The sequence below is a fragment of the Plasmodium inui genome, assembly GCF_000524495.1.
Source record: "Plasmodium inui San Antonio 1 unplaced genomic scaffold supercont1.1, whole genome shotgun sequence".
NCBI classification, from domain to species: domain Eukaryota; phylum Apicomplexa; class Aconoidasida; order Haemosporida; family Plasmodiidae; genus Plasmodium; species Plasmodium inui.
In genome coordinates this window covers 327,737-347,243 of record NW_008481835.1, presented here as the reverse complement: position 1 = coordinate 347,243, position 19,507 = coordinate 327,737, and the positions used below count along the sequence as shown (strand labels likewise).

The window sequence follows — 19,507 nt, the reverse complement described above, 5'->3', positions numbered from 1 at the left end:
TTCCCTTTTTTATTAACAACTGTTATGTTGTGTTTTTCTTGGCTATATATTGCTCGTCTTTTTACTTATTCTCCGCCATTTTCTTAAATTCTGCGCGCCTTCTTCCCCCCCGAATGTCACCTTTACTTAGGCAAACGCACATGCTGGATGTGTGTTTGTGTTAATTCTATTGCGCTCATTTACTGTGCCCGTTTAGTGTGCCACTTTATTCTGCCTGTTCAGGGTTACATTTTATTGTGCCCATTTTTACGTTCATTCGTGGCTGTATGGTTTTATCTCCAACCATTTCGGATGAACTGGGGGGGGAGGAAAGCGGCAAAGTGTTGCGCGGCGGAGAGATACGTAGTTCGAAGTGCGCTGCGGATGTGCACCTATGTGTAAACATGAATATGCGCTCTTTGCAGTTCAGCCTCCGCGCGAGCACTTTGCGAAAAGTACATTTCAACATTTGTTAACAGATATGTAATTAAAAAGTAGCGATTAACACTAATTTAATTTTTCTCTATTTGTAGTCTTTATTGCTGTTTTTTTTATTGCTGTTTTTTTTATTGCTGTTTTTTTTTTTTTTTTTACTGTTCTGTATTACTACACATTTTATCAGTGGAAAAGAAAAAATAAAGTCAGCAAACGGGTGAGCTGCTTGATCGCACAGGAGCGTAGACCTGCACCTGAAAAGAGATAAATTGAAAATGGCGTTAACAGTGGATTGTCCCTTAGGTGACAGCCGGGATTGTACGTTAAGATGCTGGCAGAGGAACGGTGAACAATTAGCACATTTATTGGAAGTAACTAATCAGTTCCCGTGCCGACGTTGTTTCTTCTTGGTTTGCCGTCCGTACAGATTTTTCCTTTCTTCGGGAGGAATAACTTAAGGATGGAAAATTGTTCTTTCCGGAAACTTAACGAAGCGACATGTGAGAAAATAATCTCATCGCCCCTTGTACAGGATTACACTGCTGTAATTTTCGCTATCCTGGTTTTATCTGTTCGGTTTTTATTTTATTTCTTTTTTTTCCTTCTGATGCACAGCAATGACATTGTTGGATCGATCATAGTGTCGTCTCTTCATACCATTTGGCTTGTGCCGTGGGGGGAAAAACGGGGCAAAATACACAGATGTAGGGGAAAGCATTAAAAAAAAAAAAAAAGAAAGAAAAAAGAAAGGAAAAAACTAAGAAGGGAACAACTAATTACATTTGGGGGGGAGATACATATTTTGCTTCTCCTTTTTCCAACCAATTGGGGGGATTCCTTTTCAAGAGGCGCGCCGATACCTTTGCCTAAGATTGTCCATACCGAATGAGCTCCGTTTCCTTTCCTCAACTGTGGAGTCGTGCGTACGTGGGAGTATCATCTCCGCTTAAGCATTCGCAGGAAAAAGGGAGAGTGAAACCCTCGACCATTTCTTTTTTTTTTTTTCTTTTCTTTTTTTTTGAATGAATTCAAGGGTTATGTTTGCGTGTACATGTATACCGCACATGCGATAAGTACCATATTGAAACTTTTTTAACAAGGGGAAATACACATTCGTGAAAAAGGATAAAGAAAAAAATTCTTTTTCGGAGTAGCGGAACAACGCCTATATTATTATGCAAAATTTAGGACAAGTGAAGGTTGAACCCGCGGGGAAATGCAAGCAATATGGTCAATTGTGCCAGAAATGTGCATGCACAGATATGTATGCGTGTGAACATACACGGGTCTGCTGCTGAAAGAGGTGGTCGAATAACCTGCTAAGGTGGTGATTAGCTCATCAGGTGATTAACTGATTTGATTGGCTGACTGCCCCGTCCTCTTCGCGGCCAACGGAAGAACCGAAATGGCTGCTCCGGAGGAGTACTACGAACCAGTGGTTAAAAAGGAAAACAAAATCGAATACGTTGATAACCTATATTTATCCAAGAACATATTGAATAATAGAGAAAATGCATTGAATTATTTTTACACTTGTCCATTTTACACAAGTAGAAGTCATCTCTCGTTAAATGAAAAAATACGAGTGGGGAGAATAATCAATGATGACGACGATGGATACTTATTTGACATCACCTACGACAATTTAGCTGTTTTAAAAAAGAATGAGCCGCATGATCCGGTCAGCATACACATTTATTACAACACAAATTCCATTTTTCACATTTCCCTAACACATAAATATAAAGTGAAGAATATTATCTGCAAAAAGGTTATTCAGATGTTCTGTATTTTGAATGGCAAGATTTACAGTTCGCGATCTTTTGGGGAATTACTAAACAATAAAATTTCCAGCATTGTGCGTAATGTGGAAAAGTTTTACGACTGTGTTAATAAGATGATGAATTTTAACATTACGTCTAATTACAATTTCGAGAGGAGGACGGATGAGGAGATGGATAAGAAGTACATGAATTACCGCCTCGAGGATGTGTACATTTCCACCAAAAAGAAAAAAACAGTCTAGGCTCCGCTTCGGAATGTCGCGCAACACGTGGATGTTTCTCTTCATGAATTGGCTGAGGCTCCCTAAGTAACATCCGATGTGTACACATACGCAGTAATATTGCATCATGCATAATGCGTGTATTTTTTTTTTTTTTTTCTTTTCATCCCTTGAGGGAGCCCTCGAACGGAGAGTCCAAAACTACACACGAAAACGAACCGTCATATGTAGTGCCGCAAAACGTCGTCCCTAAAGCCGAAAGTGTCCCCTGTTCTTACGTGGGCATTTTCCAAACTCTTCCGAAGTCTATGAACTCTCTTGCACTTGCGTAAAAAATCCTCCTTTTTGTTGAAACACTGTTTGGCGGAGTTTTGGCCATTTTGGCTACCTTCGTCCGATTGAACAGATTGGCCTGCGTGCCCGGTTGGTCCCCCTTGTCCGTCGTGGCTGGCCCCCTCGTCGTCTGCAGCAAGGTAGGAACACGCTTCGTGCTTGTCTACGTTCGTGTTATGGAGAATATTCCCCACCGACCGGCTCAAGCAAGTCAGAAGGAACGTCCGGAGGTTGTGTATCTGTGTGTTGGCGGAAAAAATAAATTAATGAGTAAAACAAAACAGCCAAAATGAAAGAAGTGAGTTAAAATGCGCGTAAAGAGAAACACCCCTCAATTATTTTCATTTCGGAGTGAACTTCCTTCCCGCTCATTCGCACCACAAGGCGTGCACTCCACGCACGGCGGAAGGCATCCACCCTCACATGGGCAATTATCCGTGTGATCTTCTTTAACTTACAATATTGTTAATGTATATTTTGATGAGGAAATTATCCGTACTCGTTTTTTCTATGGGACATTGAAGACATTCTATCTGCAAAAAAAAAAAAAAAAAAAAACACAAAATGGGGCATATCCCAAGAAGACAGCATAAGGCAGACACGTTACGAAAAAAGGGGACCTTTTAATGAAGAACGTTAACGACTAAAGTGAAATGTTGTGGGTCTACCCCTTGTTTTGCATGCACACAATTATGTAGGAGAAACTCTTCCCTATTATCCCCTTGTCAGTTTACTTCTCACCTGTGAACTCTCCACCACGGCGTAAAAACTCTGCCGAAAATTATCCGAATGCGCATTAACAAACTTGTGGAGGCATTCCTGATAGTTCATTTTTCGAGTATAGGCACGACAGGACAAAGTTATGTTTCTTTTCTCAATTTAAATGAATAAATTAAAAGATAAAAAAAAAGGCTCCTCAAATCCAGAGTATCCTGGAAAAAGTTAGGCAGAACGCTGCAATGGTAGCGCCAAGGGCGTAAAAGAAATTAAAATAAAACTAAAATAATAGGAAAATAAAATAAAAATAAAATAAGATAAAAATAAAATAAGATAAAAATAAAAATAAAATAAGATAAAAATAAGATAAAAATAAGATAAAAATAAAAATAAAATAAGATAAAAATAAGATAAAAATAAAAATAAAATAAGATAAAAATAAGATAAAAATAAGATAAAAATAAGATAAGAATAAAATAAGATAAAAATAAGATAAAAATAAAATAAAAATAAAATAAAAATATATAAAATAATCCCCACGTGTTGGCTGTGCGGAGAGTTTACACTACATTATGTGTTTTTCCCCCACTCACGTATATTCTGCTTATTTCCACACTCGCAGAAGAAAAGAAGCAAGTGCACACAAAAAGAGACAGCAACAATTGTAGCATCAGAAATAACAGCGTCAACAATAGCAGCATCCACAATAGCAACAGCAACAACAACAATGGCAACAACAGCAGCGGAAATTCGTTTGTGAAGGCGAGCAAAAATGGAACTGCTCGAGAGGAGGACAACATAATTAACAAAATAAAGGAGCTGAATTTAGTTTTGCTCCAAAATAAGGATGAAATAGAAAGCCTGCGACAGGAGAACGAGGCCTTTTCCTCCCAGGTGGGAGCATTCGCCGGGGCGGGCATATTCATAAGTATGCAGACATAGTCACAAACATGGAGACATACGCACACTTCCACATGTCGGTCCAATGATGTACATACCTCCACTGACACACATGTTTCCTTCTCACCCCTCAGATCTCCAACTTCGTGAAAAAGTGCAAAGAACTGCAGTGCATGTGCAGCGAGAGGGAAAAGGACATCGCGAAATTAAAGCAAAATGAGAAATGCCTCGTGCAGGAAATAAGCAAACGGAAAAAGGAAAAAAGCGAACTGGAGGATAAAATAAACAAACTGGAACAGGAGGGGACAAGCAAAAGTGCGCACATCTTTCAAGTGGAATGCGAAAAAGACAATTTATTGAAAGAGCTACAGGAAAGAGACAAACAAATAAATGTTCTTCATGGAAAAATAGAAGAGCTGGGGGGACAAATCACACTTCTGCGGAACGAAAATGCAAAAAATAAACAGGACGTAACCAATAATTTAAAAAAACAAGACGAAATAAATGAACATATAAACACGAAGGACAGCAAAATTACGGCACTGGAAGAGAAGACACAAAAATTGAACAAAGTCGTAAGGGACAAAATGGAAGAAAACGAAAACTGTAAAAAGAAAATACAACAACAGTGTGCCAAAATAGTTCACTTGAAGGATAAAATCCAAATCTTAGAAAAGGAACAAGAAAATAATAAAGAAAAAATTAAAAAATATATTGATAACATTAAAAGTTTAAAAAAAAATAATCATAAGATGAATGAACGGAATAGGGAAAGCCAACAGGAGGAACAACGCAAAGAGCTGGAGGATGTCATTTTTAACTCCCAAGTTTATAGACTGAGCAGAAAAATGGGCACACGTAAAAAAAGCCCCAATTATTCGAACGTACCCAACAGTGCAAAGAACGCAAAAAGTGCAAATTTGGGGGGGACTAACCCGTTGCTTTCGCCTAATAAGCGTAGTGATAAAAACCCTCTTAGCAGCGACAGCAGTAGCTGCGGCGGAAGTAGCGATGGAGAAATCGTCAGCTTCTCCAGTAAATACAATTTAAGTAAAAATATGAGCAAGGGGGGGAAACAACAGGGAAAAAAAAGAAATGAAAATGGATGACACACACAGAGGGGAGAAAAAAAAAGAAAAGACGTGGAGGGGGGGAATTCATCACAGTAACGAGAAAAGTTGCACTCCCTTTTTTTCCTTGTTCTCAAACACATCGAATGGCCCACGGAACATAAGCCTAGGCAAAGAAGAAGCTTTGTGTAAGGCTCCTCCACAAATTTCCTTCCATTGTCTGTGCAGCTATTCCGTTTGTTTTTAAATAGCCCACCAGGAGGGAGTGACCACATAAGTACGTCTTTCTACATGTCTGCAGAACAGACTCACTTATGTAGTCTCCTTTACACGATGAGGCGGGCATTTTTCCTTTTTTCTGTGCCGTGCCCACCTCCCTCGTGTATGCTCACTTCTCCCCTTACCTCTTAATACGCGGGGGTAAAACTATAAGAGATGTTTAGACAGTTCGAAACTTGATACAGCTGAAAAGAGAAAAAAAAAGGAGGGAAACGGTTCGATGAAAGGGAATGCACGCCTACATGTACCATTACGGTGGGGTTACATTTGGCACTACATATATATACACGCACACACAATTGCAGTGTATGCACCTGGTACTTTCTCCACTCGGATTTTTTTTTTATAGCGGTTTACATCGAAGAGATCGGCAAGGAAATCATCGAGGTTTGGCTTTATCGTGTTGTTAATATATAGATACTGCAATAAAAAAAAAAGCGGGGGCGGGAAATAAAAATGATTTTTTTCCAAAAAGGGCACTTATAATTACACACCATGTTTAGAAAGGATGAACGAATAGTCGTATCAACATCTTTATGGCTATGAGCCTCCTCCCTGAAGGCGCGTTCCTTACGATGTGTTCATTTCTGTTAAAAACTTTCTTGAGGAAATTCAGGACAGATTCGAGGGTTTCATTTCCGTTAATAAGTATTTTGTTTTTTTTCAAAACGGCCGTTCCGCTAATGCTTTTAAAGGCGATCTTGACTGCTCGGCGAGGAGGACATATGTAGTATGCATAGGAGGGGCGACCCGAGGGGTACATACGAAGGCATGTACTGGGCGCACGTGCCACAATGACATACGCAGCGCGTGCGTTGGAACGGAAAGCAAGTCGGGTAGAAACACATGTACACATCTGACAGGATTCACAAAAACTTCGACTCCTCTTTCAGAATCTCTCAAGGATGGAAACATATATACACATGCGGCGTATAAGAAGTACGTCTGCTTCTATATTTTACAACATATACTTTTGCCTAATTTTTCGCTATGGAGAGACCTATTCCCATCCGTAGGCTCGAATGAACTGTGTGCTCCCCATGTAGTACCTTTTCTATTCCTCCTTGAGAACAAGCTCTCGCGCATATCCGGCTTCTTCTCAAACTTGGGAAAATAATGTATCACCGAGTCGGACATTATTTTTGCGTCAAACTGTTCGTGGGTGAGAAAACTGCGTGGGTAAAGCTGTTCCGAATATTGTGCTGCTATTTCTTTCTTTGGCTACTCCTATGTAGGTATATTTTTCTTTTTTTTGCCTCCCCCATGCGGATATAGTTTTCTATTTCTTTTTTATTTTTTTCTTGGCTGAATATCATCCGGCGAATGTACGCATTTGCACAGGCACTACATGCACCTGGCCGATGTGAAGTTGCTGAACTTTTTTTTTTTTTTCGCGGAGACTGCCTATCAATGACGTTGAGGAAAAAATTTGCTTAACCGCCCAAACGGTGGTAACCTGTGTGGCCGTTGGAACACTTTCGAAGGGATGCCTTCAACAGGTTCTTTTTTTTTTTTTTTCCTATCATAGTTTATATGCCGCGCGTGAGTTTGCCCATTAAGTTCTACATAACGCGTTGCGAGGGGAGAAGTAGCCCATCAGAGTAGTCATGTGTTTTTCTCTCCCCACGCTTGTACACACACCCAAACGATGGAAAACAAAATATCTTTTTTTCGCGAGTATGATAACGTCAAAGAGAAAGTAGAATTGGTAAGACGGTGTCTTGACCAGGATGACGATAACGAAGTGATAAAAAATTTGACCCCCATTTTGGAAAATTTAAATTATTTAAACAATTGCCTGAATAGCTATAGGGAAGCCAAAACGGTGTTGGACCCGCACCTGACTCTGCTGGTGGAGCCATTTTTAGACTTTTTAAAGAGAAGCTTCACCCGGTTGGCAAGGATTCTATCTTATTTTAAGAAGCAATCAGGGGAAGCAAATGGAGGTCGGGACGAGATAAGCAGCAGGGTAGCTTCTGGCGAAAGGCCACTTTCAAATGATGTGGGAGGTCGCCAAGAAGGGGAAAAGCAAATGGGTCGGAGTAGAAACGGTCAGGAAAAGACGCGCATGGAGTCAAACGGGGAAATAGAAAACGGCCGTGCAAGTCACGCCGAAAGGGAACAGAACGGACAGAGTAACAAAATTTTAGATGACACGAAGGCGAAGGAAGAAGAAACCCACCTGAAGATGTACACAGTGATAGAGGAGGTATACAAATACTACAACACACTGATATCCGTGAGGGGGGAAAAAAAAATTAAAACTCTATTTCCATGTGACTCATTCTGCTTAAGCAATATAGTGGACCTGTTGCTCAAACTGAAAGAAGAGGAACTCGTTTTTAAGAAGCTGACGAACTTTAAGTCAAATACAATGGACGATGGAAACAACGCGTGGGTAATTTTGTACATCCTACTCATATGGCTGTCATTCTGCATGTACATCCCCTTTAACCTACTGTCTGTCAGTAGGAATATACTAATCAACATTGAAGAAATATTTTACTACTACGTGGGGAAGAACGACAAAGCGAAGGAAGCATGTTCTATATTGTATGCTCAATTTTTAAGGAGGGACGATGTGCATAAAGAGAAAATTTACTTCACCAACTTTATTCTTTTTTCCAAAGAACTTATGATAAAATTGGTGGAAATAGACTCCTTAGCTGAGAAAAAAACACAACTTCAGGATGACTTCTTTGTAGTGACAAGTGCAAACATTGGTTCCCCCAACTGTTGCGTCAAATTCAGCAATTTAGTTTTATGCGGAATTTTACTGACTCATAAAAGGTTGCTGAAAAGTGGTGAGAAAAGGCTGTTAAAAAATTACACCAATTTTTATAATTTTTTTTTTATTCAAAATCATGCCCGTTTGGACTTTACGCAGATGTCCAAGGCATTGAAGATTCTTTGCCTCGGTTATTACGCCTTGTTATTTTTGGAGAAACCTGCCGGAATGGCGCTGCCAAGGGGGGAGGAAGCTAATAATGGGGAGGTTACTAATAATAAGGAGGCGGCTAATAATGGGGAGGGAGCTAATAATGAGGCTGCTAATAATGAGGCGTCTTCCCAGGGGGGACCGCCCCCCTCACCGCTTCACTCCGACCTGTTCGAGAAATTCCCTCTCTTCTTAAACATCAACGAGGTGTTCACCATGTACCAGAAGGAGACCAAGGTGGGGTGGAGTCCACAGCCCAAAAGAGAAGAACAAGTCATTCCCACAAATGCACAGAAAAAATATACCTGCGAAAAGGACATCCTACAAATATTGAACCTCCTGTTGTACTATTTTAACGACAGTAGTACCTACATTCGGTGGTGCCTCTCCAAAAGCTTCGGAAACATATTATCCCATCTGAGCATGCAAAACGTGCGTTTAATCATAACAAAATTCAACGAGCTAGCCAAATACAAGGAGTACAACATTTCGTGCACCATTAATTACACCTTATTTCATTACCTCTTTGGAAAGACAACCCTCTGCACAGAAATTATTAACTTCCTTCTTCGGAAAATCGTCGAAAGTTTGTACACAAATAAAGATAAAATTTTTGCGAGCACATTTGTTCTGTTGTATAGTCTGTTGAAGTATAATAAGTTTATTCAGATGCGCTATGAGCAGAATGAGAAGGGGATCCGATTTTTTTCCTTCCACTTGATATTCACCAAATTGATAGTTCTGTCTTTATTCGAGGATAATATCAACTTGAGGAAATCTGCCATGTCGCTGCTGCAGATTTTTATTGGCAAGTTTAACTTTTTTTACCAATTTGATGGGCATTCAGTGGGTGATACCTTGGCGGGTTCTTCCCCCCACAACAGGGAGATATTCTTCAACGATATGGTGCATTTTGTGAGTCTGTTTTTTATCGGCGATGTGGTAAGTGCCTACTATGAGGGGCTGCAGAAGGGGCAGCTGGGGGGCGCGGCACAGGAGTATGGCGGTGTAACACAGGGGGATAACGGTGTAGGAGGGGCAGAAAGCAGCGCTGCAAAAGAAGGAGGCTTCTCAGAAGCCCAAACCCACTTGGATACCAGAAAACTTCTAGAGGAATCCAAAAAGGACATATTCAACGCGAACATTGACATCCTCTCTACCTGCAACTTCAGCGAACTGATCAATTTGAAGAAATCCATCATCATAAAAACGAAAGATGTATGCAAATTCATTTTGTACAAATACCCAGTGATTTTCCACTTATATTCCTTTAAGCTTTTTCACGAAAATGTGAATATCAGATTGTTGGCAGCGGAATCACTAGCTAATCTCTCCGCCCACAATGGAGACTACTTCATAAAGGTGGTTCTTCCCTTCTTGGTGAAAAAAAGCTATGAAGAGAATGTATGCATAAAGCATGGATCGGTTATATGCATTTCCAAAATATTGTTAAAGTTGAAGCAACATATCGATGAAAAGTTACAAAACGAAATAAAAGAAATTATCATTTTTAACGAAAAAAGAAGGATATATAAATTGAAAAAGGGAGAAATTTTACGGCATTCAATATGTCTGCTGATACAAAGCATATGCCAATGTGATTACTTCTTGGTGAAGGAGAACACACACTCATTCTTTCTGGACGTTTTACAAAATAATTTATTCCATTACAATGAAATTATACAATATGAAGCATCCAAGATCTTCTTCTACATGCCCATCTATTTGTTAGGAAGAAACAAGGCCATTCATTACCTATACAATAATGTTCTTTTGAAAATTGTAAAGGAGAAGGATAATTTCCTCCATTTGAAGGGTTACTTTATTCTCCTTCTATTCGTTAGCGAGGAGATCCTTCCAGACGTTGCTTCCGACTTGATTAAACTGTTTTATTATGTCTTAAAGAAGTGTTCCTCCTATTATAGGATAAAGAATACTCTCCTGAAGAAGGATTATCAGATGAGCTCCTCACCTGCTCCCAGTATGGATGAACCGAATGTAAAAAATGATAATAATCCTATCCGGAATGATCCCTTTTTTTTTAAAAAAATCAACTTTGAGTTATACCCCATTGATTTTAACATGAAGATATTTTGCCTCCTCGCTTTGTTTAACGTGGTGGACAAATTGAGGAGAAGGTACATCTCCCAGTTTTTAATCCTTTACGAGGAATGCACTACCAGCTTTAGGGGCATCGTCAGGTCCAAAAAGGGGCGAGGTGCAGAAAAGAGTGCCCGCCTTAACAGCTGTGAAAGCAGCACGGGGCGCACCTCGCCTTCCAACATAACCATTAGCAGTGAAGACTCGGATGGAGAATCCTGGGCGCAAGACAGCCTATACAGTGGCGCGTGTGCACATGGGTACTCTGGCGAGGAAGGTGACGGTGGAGGTACGACTGCTGGGAAGGAGTGGCCTTCCTTCGGGGACAACTCAACCATCGAAAGTGATCGCGAAGTGGATTCCACAAAGTTGAAGCCCCGATGCGACACAAAGGTGGAAGTAAATGGCATAGCTCCGCAAAAGAAAAGGGAAAAACCAAGAAACACTTCCTTTTACGTGAAGGAAAAAGTCAAGCTTGTTAAGAAGAATATAACCTGGGAGCAGGTCATAGAGGAGGGGAAAAAACAAAACAAGGATGTTTTTCCGCTCTCATTAAACATTAACAAAGTAGCGAAAGTATTGATTCTCTACTTACAGGAATATGTGTACGAAAGTGACATAGGAGATTCCCACGTGTTCGTTAGGGAGATATGTCTGGGGCTTACCGCGTTCCTGTTAACATCATACCCGCTGTACTTTTTCAAGAGGAGTGGTAAAATTGTACAGAGGAGGAGCAAAGGGAGAAGCAGGGCGAGGCAGACAGAACCTGAGGCAACATCTAAGGTACTCGTGGAACCGCAGCAAAGGGGTGTAAAGAACGAGCTAACCCCAGCTGTAGGAACAAACGGGGAGAACCACACGCAGGAAGAACCCACCCCGGATTACTTCTACCAGCGATTCGACTCGGATGACAGTGGGGAGGACGAAAGTAGCAATGGAGAGGATGGAAGCAGCCATGGAGATGACGGAAGCAGCAATGGGGAGGGCCAAGTTGTCCTTATGTACGTCCTCTTTGAAGTTAAAAAAAAATACATAAACATACTAACCCAGTTGCTGCTAAAACTATTATGCGAAAAAAATATCAGGACAAATAAAATGTGCTTATTCCTTTTGAATTACCTGTACAATTATGCCACTTTTGATTCCTTTGGAAAGATGGAGACGTTCGAATTCTCCAACGTTCTCAACAAATACTGCCATGACTTCCCATACGAACTTTACCTTAAAAAGAAAATGGACGAAAATATTAGAAAAAGTAAGCGTAACATTTATCACTACTTGAGGACGTCCTGCACGAATATTCACGATGTCTTTGATAATGTAACGGTCCACTTGTGTGATTATTACGAGCCGATATATTTGAAGACCCATGGGGGGGCAGCCCCGAGTGTGAGGTATACCAATCATTCGAATGAGAAGAGGCTAAGGATTCCCCCGGGGGGAACCACCAACAATCCCTGTACTTGCACATACGAAGAAGAAATCACCACACTGTTCCTGAACCGCCCGTACAAGTATGGGCTCCTCAAGACTGTTTTTAACAAAATTAATAATTTCATCTATTTGTACAACTACGCTTTGAAGTACACGAGCTTTTCCGTTTTCCACAAGAACAAGTTCGCTTCTACGAGGAAGGGCCGCATGCGCGGTCAGGCCTGCTCGGACGACACCAGGGATTACAACCCTGTTGGAGGGGCCGCTCCAATTGGTAACACCTTTACCCATGGTAACGCCCCCCGGGGAGACCTCCAATTCGAGAACATTCTCATCAACAACGACTTCCTAGACGACATAAACCTAAGCGAAAGTGAAGAAAAGGTATCCATCGAAGAGGAAAATTTAATAAAAGACGTCCATTTCCTGTTGGACAAGACGAAAAAAAATATCAGCGTAATTAAGTGCTTGGAGTATAGCGAAACGTATCTTTACAGTCACATTTTTTACCTCCTGTTCTTAAATAAATATAATTACTATCTCATCAGCGGTTTTTTTAACACCCTGTATTACTACACCTCGCACACCGAGTATAGCAATTATGCATACACGAATGTGATGAAGATGGGAAGGGAGAAATCCATTGAATTTTTATTTTTCGATTTCCTCGTCCGATACAAAGATGTGTATACCTTTGGCTACATCCGGGACGACGTCCTGTTTCTGTATATTAGGTACTACAGGAAGTTTTATATGGGCTGCAACTACGCGGAGGTCGGTGAGATCATCCGTGTGTTGAACGAGGGGAGGGCTGGGCGCAGAAGCCACAACGGGGGTGGTTACGACACATGTATAAATAAAAATGACGATGTGGATACGGATAAGCATAAAGATGATGACGCGCGGGGAGACCCCGCTGAAGGAACCGCCCCTAGCAGCGCGCGGGAACCCCCACTTGCCCTCCACCTGCACAACATCAACTTAGGCGAAATACTTTCACTCGAAAAAAGAGAAGACCAGTTTGACTTTTTAAAAAATATATTTCATAACTATAACATATTCTTCGACAGAAATGTAATTTTTTTGACTGACGAAGAATGCGGCGGTGGGGGTGACATGAAATGCATGTTAAAAGGGGAAAAGAAAAAAAAGAAAGAAAAAAAGAGACAGGGAAATAAACAAATAAAACAAAAATATCAAGACAAAATTGAATTATTAGAATATGTCAACATTTGCTTAATTAAAATTTTATACTACTTGAATAATTTCAACTTAATACAACTGGAGACATTTTTAAAAAGTGTTAACTCTTTTGTGAAGTTTTCCCTGATGAATAATTTTGCGGCCTTTTGTTTTTTAAACTTCTTCCTTTCCACCTTCGAAAAATACGGAACCTTTGCGCTCGTTCGAACGATTTCCGAGTTGACAATAAATATTTTCATGTGTGGTACTCTGCACTTAAATGTTAAGCGGCTGGCCTTCTTCCTGGTCCTGCACATGCTCCTGCACAGGTTGGTGAAGCGGCGGGGGCCGCACGCTGTGCGAGCGGATGCGCTGTATGCACAAGAGACACAGAAATGTTTATCCTTCCGCAAATGTTTCTGCATCCCAAAATGTTTGCCACTCCACAAATATTCCTCCTTCACCCCATGGCAGATACCCCAAGATACGGGAATTCACCAACGAGTACCTCTACGCGAACGTTAATTTTATTTCCCCTGACGAGGTAAGTAATTACCTATTTAGCAGCTACGAAGATTTAGAAGAAATAATTTCCATTCTGATCAGCACGCAATTTTCTGAGGCGCTTAAGAATGGCAAACTTGCAACACCAATAAGGGAAGCGGTTAGGCGAATTTCCCTTCTCGTTCAGATTCCCCTAATTATATGACATTCTCATCATTTTCTTCATTCTCTAGCTCATCTTCACTTTTGTTATAATCAAAGTTGTAGTCGTCTTCTAGCCCCTGCTCTTCCTCCAATGTGTCTATGCGGGGTGGGAAAAAAAAAAAAAAAAAAAAAAAAAACATGAAAAGGGCGGCCCCTCTCATATCTGCGCGGGAGTATATACGGATATGCACATGTACATATTTCCCACAACGCAGCTGCGCTTGGGCGACGATTGTCATCCTGTTCGTTTTTCCACACGCGGGATGATTCTCCTTACTGGATGCGTTGTCTTCTTTGTCTTTCTCCTCTGTTTCTTTTTCCTCCGTTTCTTTCTCTTCCGGCTCTTTCTCCTTCGTTTCCTTCTCCTCCTTTTCCTTCTCCTCCGTTTCCTTCGCCTTCTTTTTCTTCACCCGATTGGGCAAGTTGAGGAGCATTTTGTCCTCCTTGTAAATATTCCTGTACGTGTTAAAATACAACTCATACGGATAATAGTGGATGTTGTCCTTATGGATAAGTTTATCTTTATATAAATTTAGTTCATCCTTATCATAAATTTTATTTCTCTCGTAGTTATAAATTTCTATGCTCTTCATGTGGTATTTGAGAATATTATTTGTAACCACAAAATCTTCATTGTAGCTGTTCATGTCAAATTTTGTCAGCGCCTTTTGCGCGTCGAAGTCGATTACTATAGGGGGGGAAGGTAGTCCATATGTCCGGTGAGGAAAAAAAAAAAAAAAAGAAAAAAAAAGAAAAAGAAGACAACATTAAATGTAATCACCATCATGTCTGTGCAGACGCGCAACGTTACAGCTTTTAAAAAGAATGCAATAAAAAAAAAAGAAAATTCCCAAATGTGAACTCTTTTCCGGCCGCCTTTTCGTTCGACGCGCACGTGCAAAGATGTACACAAACGTCGAAGCCAAACTAACACTTTTTCTCGTCGGCCTTCTGCCTCTCCTTTTCCTTTTCATTCATTTTGACGTCCAAAAGGAAACGCCACGAGACAGCTTTCTGCAATGTCAATTCGGAATATTTGCTCCTTTTTCAGTATTCATCATGAAGAAATTTGTTGCAGAGTTTCGTCTAAATGTGGTTAACAAGGTTTCTTTTTTTTTTGTTTTTTGTCACATTTATTTGAAAAAGGATACCATGAGGGGAGGGGTGGCCACTTTTTTGGGGGTTCCCTAAGAAATGGTTGCGTTATTCAAGGGCCCTGCACTAGCAGCGCTCGCAATTATATTTATGCGTAAATAGGTACATAGTTGCATGTACATATAAACAAATCATGCAAACTTGTCATTGGTATTTTTTCTTATTTACGAATGCAAACAACGAACACGACCTTTTCTACATTTTTGCGAAAACCACCTATTTTTATTTTGTTCCAATTTTTTGGCAGCAATTTTTTTTTTTTTTTTTTTTTTTTGCTTCCTCTATTCTGCAGCCCTTGATATTGCATGTATTTTTTCTTTTTGTTTTTTTGGCCATTCGAATAAACGTTTCCTTTTCCTTTTTTAATAAATTTTTTTTTCCTTCCAAATTCATTTGAAATGGATACGTATGAATATACATAAAATAAAAATATATGCAATCATCTTATATCTACTTAAAAGTGCCAAATAGTTTATCCAATTGGGGAACAGTTTTTATTTACGAGTTGATTTGCTTTCTTGGGCATCTTGATCATCTTTATTTTCCTCGCTGCTGCCATTAATACACTTATGGGCACTGCAAGTTTTTCATCAAATTTTTCGTCAAATCGTTCGTGAAATTTTTTGCCAGATTGTGCCCTGCCTAGGCTGCATATTTATATGCGTCCTTCGATTTTTTCCCCCAGTGACTTCCTCCTTTTTTTTCCTGAGAAGTTCTGGCCTCCCCCTTGGTTAGAGGCCCCTTCTTCCTTCTCATTTTTTTAAAGCTTTAACGAGGCATCGTACCATATAACGAAAATAATTAACGCAACTGCACTACCCTGGTAGAGAGACATCCTCTTGCCTCAAAATGCATCTTTCTCTCATTTTCCTTTTACAAAATTTGTAAATGTTAAAGGGGTAGAAGATCATTTTTTCCCTGCGTGTATTTCCCATCCGTCACGTACGTAGTGGTAGAGAAGGGGAGCCACGGACATTCAGTCAAAACCTCGTTGGGGCATGCAGACAGACACTCTCGTTTTACCCCCACAGTGACCAATTTATTAGTGCCATAAATGTTACATACATACGTCCGTATGAAAGCACGCATGTTACAAGTCACCGGCACCTCCGCCTTGCGCAAATTAACAACTCCCCGCTCTCCCCAGTGATCATTCCCCTACAAAATGGTTGGCGTGAAGAAGAGACCAGTCAGAAAATTCAACCTGGAAATTAACCTGAACAATGACATAGAGGACAAGGTGCGGTCATACATAATATCGAATAGAAACAAAATGAAGAAAAAGCATAAACAAAGAAGAAAAAAAAAAATAAGAAGACGAATCAAAATGGAATGTAAAATATCATCCTTTGTTTTCCCCAATTCAAAGAAGGAGAAAAAACTGAGGCTAAGTTACATTAATAAGTTTATAAAAAAAAAAAAATTAATCAAGCAACATTTGAAGCAGATAAGAGAAAGGATAAAACATTTCCAAGCAATGGTGAACACAAGTCGGAGTGAAGTCAAGGAAAAGAGCGTTAAGCTGCAAAAAGGGGAAGAAAGATTGCACCCCTCCAATCTCTGCTAACCTTTACATTCGCGCAAATGCAATGATTAATCGCTCCCATGAGGGGTAAAAATGGTGTGCGCATATTTAACACGATATATATATTCTGACAATCCAGCTCGTGCAGCATGACGAATTGTTGGCAAATAAACTCTCATTTATTGCAACTGTGTGAGACAGCATTGTTTTTCTCCCTGCCGCTGTGGTTAACACTTTTATGGAATGCGTCTTTCCCATTGTATGCCCTTTTACATTCGAAAATTGTAAAAGGTGTTTTAATTTTTTTTTTTTTTGTGTGATTATTTTTTTGTATTTAAAAATATATAGTTATTCTTTCCCGTGGGAACAGTTTATGCTTTAAAATTGTGATTGCTTGATTGTGTCATTTGGGGTGGAAAAAAAAAATAAAATAAACAAAACAAAATAACGACCTATGGACTACGACATGGGTGTTGTTATTTTTGATTATCATTTTTATCACGTGCGGCTGCTTCGCTACTTGCTTATTTTCTGCCTTTTTTAAGTCTTATCATTTCTCCTTCTTCACATTTTATTATTTCTCCTTTCTTTCGTTTCATTGCGCACCCTCCTTTTTCTCTCCAATGCGCCCATTTTTATACTCCGTATTATACTTATAATCCGCGATGCGCGCAATCTGATACAGCGCCGTTAAGCTCATGAAGAAGTTTACTACGGAGGGGAAGGAAAATGGTCCTACGCCATGGGTGCATACGTGCAAGCATACATATAAATGTGCATATAAACGTGCATATAAACATAGACACATAAACGCCTGTGCGGACATGTGCTAACGTCTTCCAGGACGGACCCCCGCAGAGGAGCCTTCTCCACTCCTGCTAAACTTACTGGTCAGCAAATTAAAATTTCGCGGCTTAATGACGTAGGCGAATCTTGAGAACAGCAACCCGGTCAGGCATATGGCTAAGGAGAAGCATGGAGTGTTAAAGGGGGAATACAAAGATGGTGTAAAAAGGAATGAAAAGAAAAAAAAATACGATATGTGCCTACGTCGTACAAAACGGATTAACGTAGCAGTGGGGTCATCAATTACCAAACTGCTGGGGCAAGGAAAGCAGATTTGGGTCCCTATTTATGTCAACGATGTTCGCCAGGGAGATGGACCATTTAAATGTAGGGGCCCAGAAGTGGATGGTCAGAATGCCTGTATCGGACACTACGTGGAAAAGAGGGGAACGTGGATTTAAGCGCGGGCAAAATAAATATGCACAGGGGGGTGCTTGCATAAACGCATAGCTAGGTGTGTAAGCAGTATCCTCCTTTTTTTTCTTCTTCTTTCTCCCTCCCGATATGTCTCTCCACATGGTGCTCCCTGGGCATTGTATTGAGCCCCCTTTTATGCCCTACCCAGAGCCTTCTTCACACTCTGATTGATGTTGTAACCCTTGATTTGATTCTTGATCCTTGGTATGACGTTCGGGTAAAAAATATTTTTGATCAACCCCATTTTGGAAAAACCACAAGTGGGCAGGTAGATTGAATCGGGGTAAGTTTCAAGTGGAGGCGCGGATGAAATGGAGGAGGGAAAAGTCCTTAAAAAGGGGCACGGTTCACAGGCTGAGTCTTTTTTTAGTTAACTAGCAGAAGGCTGCAAACGATGTCGTGTCCTTATACGTATCGTACGCCTGCAGTCCTGCCTGTGTGTGCACTGATACAGGAGGTCAGACGTGTGCATGTGCCTGAACGTGTTGATCTGCGCGCGCTGTTTTGGTTCATCTCGTCATATTATTACCGCTATATTGGATCACAAGGATTTGCGATGAAATGTGAAGTGTATTTTTTTAGCCTGTCGTTTTCTTCACCCCCGGTAACACTCCGTAGGTTTCTGCCAACCATTTGCATAAACACAAATGAACATTTGAGGAATGGTAAACTTTACGAATTAGAAAAAAATACACTCAAAGTGGAGTATCCCTATTTCTCAAGTTCACCCAGATTTTTTTCGACCAAAGAATGCAAAAGTGAGACCCCTTAATGTTATAAACGCGGGAAAAAAAGAAAAAAAAAAAAAACCTCACTTCGGTGCTTAAGTTACAAATAACTGCTCAATTTGCGCGATAGTGATAACCCGTTTAGCTTTTTTTTTTATCTTTCCAGTTTATTACACTAAATTAGCCAAATTTTCCTTTCGTGCGATGAAGCGGATTGAAATTGCCCAGGTATGCCATGCGAAAAAAAGGGTGTGCTATGCGCAAAGGGGAAAGAACAGAATATGATCTTCCCCATGCCCGACATCCTCTAATGCACATTTAACCGCTCCCTATTGACAGTTGGCTGACTTTGCTTAAATCTTTTTCCCCCCAACCATGATATTGTATGAAAAGTGGGAAAAATCACTGAAGGAAATTTCTTAAGTGGAAATTTTTTTTTTATATAGACACTTTTTCTGAGATCTTAATTTACTGCGGAGGTTAATTCCCCCCAGTGGAAGCAGCGGTAATTCTCTCACACCCATCAAAAAAAAAAAAAGCATTGACTAAGAAACAGCTACTTATTTGTAAAACGTGGAAATATTAAAGTGGAGTTTCCACCTTAAATTAAAAAAAATGCATACTTCATAACGGCCCAAACATAAAGGAGAAGATTTTTATACGTTCTTCAGACGTTCACAATGTTGCATGAAAAAAAAAAAAGAATAAAATAAAATAAAAGAGAATTACGAAAAAGCTAACAAACCCTGTAACACT

General features: G+C 40.1%; 8 protein-coding genes across 8 annotated transcripts; 4 read left to right on the top strand and 4 right to left on the bottom strand.

The window, feature by feature from the left end:
* Positions 1-1,819: 1,819 nt before the first annotated feature.
* Positions 1,820-2,440, top strand: C922_00086 (hypothetical protein; the record flags this gene model as incomplete). Its single annotated transcript, XM_008815703.1, has 1 exon — positions 1,820-2,440. The coding sequence occupies one exon, from the start codon at positions 1,820-1,822 to the stop codon at positions 2,438-2,440; it is 621 nt and encodes a 206-aa protein (XP_008813925.1).
* A 200-nt stretch (positions 2,441-2,640) lies between these two features.
* C922_00085 (hypothetical protein) lies at positions 2,641-3,583 on the bottom strand (the record flags this gene model as incomplete). The annotated part of the gene is made up of 3 exons (XM_008815702.1): positions 2,641-2,991; positions 3,211-3,285; positions 3,494-3,583. 3 exons carry the CDS (start codon positions 3,581-3,583, stop codon positions 2,641-2,643), a joined length of 516 nt encoding a protein of 171 aa, XP_008813924.1.
* Positions 3,584-4,041: 458 nt separating this feature from the next.
* Positions 4,042-5,478, top strand: C922_00084 (hypothetical protein; the record flags this gene model as incomplete). Its single annotated transcript, XM_008815701.1, has 3 exons — positions 4,042-4,062; positions 4,100-4,363; positions 4,504-5,478. 3 exons carry the CDS (start codon positions 4,042-4,044, stop codon positions 5,476-5,478), a joined length of 1,260 nt encoding a protein of 419 aa, XP_008813923.1.
* A 368-nt stretch (positions 5,479-5,846) lies between these two features.
* C922_00083 (hypothetical protein) lies at positions 5,847-6,855 on the bottom strand (the record flags this gene model as incomplete). The annotated part of the gene is made up of 4 exons (XM_008815700.1): positions 5,847-5,903; positions 6,076-6,138; positions 6,293-6,423; positions 6,768-6,855. 4 exons carry the CDS (start codon positions 6,853-6,855, stop codon positions 5,847-5,849), a joined length of 339 nt encoding a protein of 112 aa, XP_008813922.1.
* Positions 6,856-7,366: 511 nt separating this feature from the next.
* On the top strand, positions 7,367-14,041 carry C922_00082 (hypothetical protein; the record flags this gene model as incomplete). Its single annotated transcript, XM_008815699.1, has 3 exons — positions 7,367-13,701; positions 13,847-13,916; positions 14,030-14,041. 3 exons carry the CDS (start codon positions 7,367-7,369, stop codon positions 14,039-14,041), a joined length of 6,417 nt encoding a protein of 2,138 aa, XP_008813921.1.
* Positions 14,042-14,073: 32 nt separating this feature from the next.
* Positions 14,074-15,058, bottom strand: C922_00081 (hypothetical protein; the record flags this gene model as incomplete). Its single annotated transcript, XM_008815698.1, has 3 exons — positions 14,074-14,177; positions 14,358-14,768; positions 15,013-15,058. The coding sequence occupies 3 exons, from the start codon at positions 15,056-15,058 to the stop codon at positions 14,074-14,076; spliced, it is 561 nt and encodes a 186-aa protein (XP_008813920.1).
* Positions 15,059-16,400: 1,342 nt separating this feature from the next.
* C922_00080 (hypothetical protein) lies at positions 16,401-16,802 on the top strand (the record flags this gene model as incomplete). The annotated part of the gene is made up of 1 exon (XM_008815697.1): positions 16,401-16,802. One exon carries the CDS (start codon positions 16,401-16,403, stop codon positions 16,800-16,802), a length of 402 nt encoding a protein of 133 aa, XP_008813919.1.
* A 553-nt stretch (positions 16,803-17,355) lies between these two features.
* C922_00079 (hypothetical protein) lies at positions 17,356-18,267 on the bottom strand (the record flags this gene model as incomplete). The annotated part of the gene is made up of 4 exons (XM_008815696.1): positions 17,356-17,471; positions 17,649-17,723; positions 17,854-17,976; positions 18,168-18,267. The coding sequence occupies 4 exons, from the start codon at positions 18,265-18,267 to the stop codon at positions 17,356-17,358; spliced, it is 414 nt and encodes a 137-aa protein (XP_008813918.1).
* Between the last annotated feature and the right edge of the window lie 1,240 nt (positions 18,268-19,507).